Below are 3,225 nucleotides of genomic sequence, written 5' to 3'. Positions count from 1 at the left end.
AACTGCGGAAAACGTTTTTTAAAGTGTCGAAATACAAAACAGTTCCCACTATTAAAAGGAAAATTTCGCCAAGAGTTTTATTTAAGCCCTTTACTTGATTGATCGTTGCAACACCAGTGCTGCCAGACTTGCAGAAGCAAACCCCTCACTCGTTGACAGCAGGGATGCCAGCCATCACAATTAAATTTGCTTATGGGACAAAAATGTCCCATATGGCGGTTCTAGGATAAAAATGATTTTTTTAAAGAACCATATGGATTACAATTATTTTTATTAGCGCATTCAAAAGATCGTTCAAAATAAATAAAAGTCAGAAAATTTCAATGGTTTGTCACGACGGCAAGCGGAATAACACTCCTTTTTCGAGTGCGACGGGACAAAAAAGTCCCATCGGCGGTTCTAGTGTTAAGCTGGTACTCGCGTATATAGCGGAACTTGGGGCAAGTGTACCACCTTAAGCATTTCAAGTTATAACTCACTAAAACGTGTTTTTCAAAAGCCGATTTAAATCTCATAACCATTTTACATCTATTTCCTCACTTATAAATGAGTTTCGCTTGAAAAAAGTGCAAATAAAACAGTTTTTGAAGCGTTTTAAAAAGGGTCCAAAAAGACGTTGTGTTTTGGGCTATGGGGCAAAAGTGCCACTCGTATGGGGCAAGAGTGCCACTCGTATGGGACAAGACGGCCACCTGGTTAAAATAACCGTATTTCTTAGATAATTGGAAATTATTACGTTTGTACCACTAGTGTATTTATTCCTACATGTTTTTAGTCACCAATGAACCCTTTTTGACCACCAACTGTACCACAATATGGTTTGTTACTGTTCTGTTTTTCTGGTGTGGAATCCGCTCACAATAGCGCACCATTCCGCAGCACGCTACAACAATGTTTACATTTTTGACAGCTGATGGACAGAAAGATGGTGGCACACTTGCCCCAAACAGAGATGGCACACTTGCCCCAAAAGTTGTAACTTTTTTGAAATTGAATTTTTCAGTGACAAAAAGAAAGTTTTTTTCAACTAACCGCACAAAAAATTTCACGTTTTCTCAGCTATACGGTGGTGTAAATATTTTCTCGGTTGATTGTTTGCATGATTTTTGAGAGCTTATTTGATTGGATTAAAAAATTATAATATTCTGCTCAATTTTGAAACTCGACATAAATCAGTTCAAAACAATGGGAAATATCGATTGATCTATATGAAATTTGGCTCAGTATACCCAGTCATTGGAAAGCAACCAACTGTATACAAAATTGATCATTAAACTAAAGTTTTCAAGGAAAAATGCTTGGTGGCACTCTTGCCCCGTATGGCACACTTGCCCCAAATTCCGCTATTCTATTAATGCTCCCCGGTTTGTACCTTTAGATCTTAAAAAGGGCTTGACCCAGCGCCATAAATTCTCGATGGTCTGTGTGTGTATTAATGGATCGCTTGGGTCGACAAAATTTTCGGAATGGTTGATCATCTCGTGCTCGTATCCTTTGCCGTCCAATCCGATGTAGGCATGCCAACCATCCGTCACAATTGTCGTTCCGGGGGCCACATTGTTCATAATGATGCCCTGCAAGTTGCCAGCTTCGTGTTTCTGAACCAGCTCCAGAAAAATCTCCTTTGTCTCCCGACAAATACCACCGACCAGCCAAACCTGGTTGTTGTCCGCGATCCGTCCTCTGTGGTACTTCCGTTTGGTAATGACGGACTCATCGATCTCCACTGTGAGCCCTTCGCCTCCGATCTGTTGTCGGTGGGTTTCCACATATTCAGCGCTTATTTCACGGAGTATTTTGAACCATTTTAGAATGGCTGTCTTACCTACAATGAGATAAAAATAAAACAAAAAAATATTAATCAAAACCGAATGATTAAAAAAATATATTAAAAATAAATTACCGGCTGCACATTCAGCTTCCGCAACCATCCGTGTCGTATATCAAGACTACTTGATTTATTTTTATTTTATTTATTTATTTATTTTAATTATTTTTATTTATTTATTTATTTATTTATTTATTTTATTTTATTTATTTATTATTTATTACAATATTTATTTTATTTTATTTTTTTCATGAATCAGACTGACCAAACCTTTTTGCAAGCTAGTTCCATTTCTCACACAACAATTTTGGTAGATGATAGAACACCTTCTGTTAAGACGGAAGCACTTTTACCGTATCCATCACGACAAGCAGCACTTTCTTTCTTTTTGGCTTAACGACGCGACCATGTCGACCTATACAGGCTTTCGAAACTGATTTAGTACCACGCAGCCGGATAGTTGATCTTTGCTATGGGGGGATGGTCTGTATGAGGTTTGAACCCATGACAGGCATGTTATTAGGTCGTACGAATTGATGACTGTATCACGGGACCGCACAGCGTTGCACTTTCTTCCTCTTTATATCGTAACAAATAAATAATTGGTATGCTTTATTTCCGCTATAGCCGACATACGTGGTCATGCTAACGTTATGTATAAATGTTTACAAGACATATTCGTATCACCAAACCGGCTAGTCAATCACTGGTTGGTGTGTTCTGCGCGAGGGAATAGAACTACGTCCAACCTATATAGATACCAACTGTCTGCCATTAGAGCATACGGAATGATTAATATTTTTTCCTATTCCAAATTGCACCGTCATGTCGCTAGTTGAATATGTCATCTAAATATATAGCCGAACAAATTATATTACAATAACATATCATCAAAAGCAAAACATTAACTCTATCTTATCGTTGCACCGAAAAGTGCATGGCAGCGCCGAAATTAATATAGCCATACCCTTCTACGCTCTCCTTTATACAGAACTGAGGTACCAAAGGTACCACGAGAGGCTGGTCACGGTCTTGATCATCATAATGCAAAACCTATCAATTGCACTCATTCAATACAAAGACGATCCATAACTTAAAAAATATTTTGCCATATTTTATTGTTAATAATTGAAATAATAACAGATGTTGAACATGAAGAAAGTATAATAACATTTGAGTGAACACACAAATAACAATTATCATTACTTATCATTACACTAACGCCTTTTTCATATTCAATTCAAATACCACTACTTCTTATAAGAGATAGGGTTTAAAAAACTAAAAGGTACAGGTACACTAGTGGACATAAAAATAGGAACTTTTTTCTGTGACCGAAAAACATAGTTCTTGTCGGAAATATTTGGTAGCCCTGAAAAGGACTGTTTAAGTGGTTG

The 3,225-nt window shown here is 37.3% G+C and overlaps 1 protein-coding gene across 1 annotated transcript; it reads right to left on the bottom strand.

The window, feature by feature from the left end:
- Window positions 1-782: 782 nt before the first annotated feature.
- LOC133393111 (uncharacterized) lies at window positions 783-1,931 on the bottom strand. Its single transcript, XM_061656571.1, has 2 exons — window positions 1,904-1,931; window positions 783-1,825 (listed from the first exon to the last, which is right to left on the bottom strand). Exons 1-2 carry the CDS (start codon window positions 1,929-1,931, stop codon window positions 1,344-1,346), a joined length of 510 nt encoding a protein of 169 aa, XP_061512555.1. The 3' UTR covers window positions 783-1,343.
- Window positions 1,932-3,225: the final 1,294 nt, after the last annotated feature.

Source organism: Anopheles gambiae, chromosome 3, assembly GCF_943734735.2.
Source record: "Anopheles gambiae chromosome 3, idAnoGambNW_F1_1, whole genome shotgun sequence".
NCBI lineage: Eukaryota > Metazoa > Arthropoda > Insecta > Diptera > Culicidae > Anopheles > Anopheles gambiae.
The sequence above is the reverse complement of the archived record's forward strand: the minus strand, read 5'-3'. Positions and strand labels throughout refer to the sequence as shown.

Bases quoted from the DNA above. Each gene is read 5' to 3' on its own strand.
- LOC133393111 (XM_061656571.1), bottom strand. From the start codon at position 1,931: ATGGTTGCGGAAGCTGAATGTGCAGCCG. The intron at 1,826-1,903 runs GTAATTTATTTT...ATCTCATTGTAG, and splicing joins GGAAGCTGAATGTGCAGCCG to GTAAGACAGCCATTCTAAAA.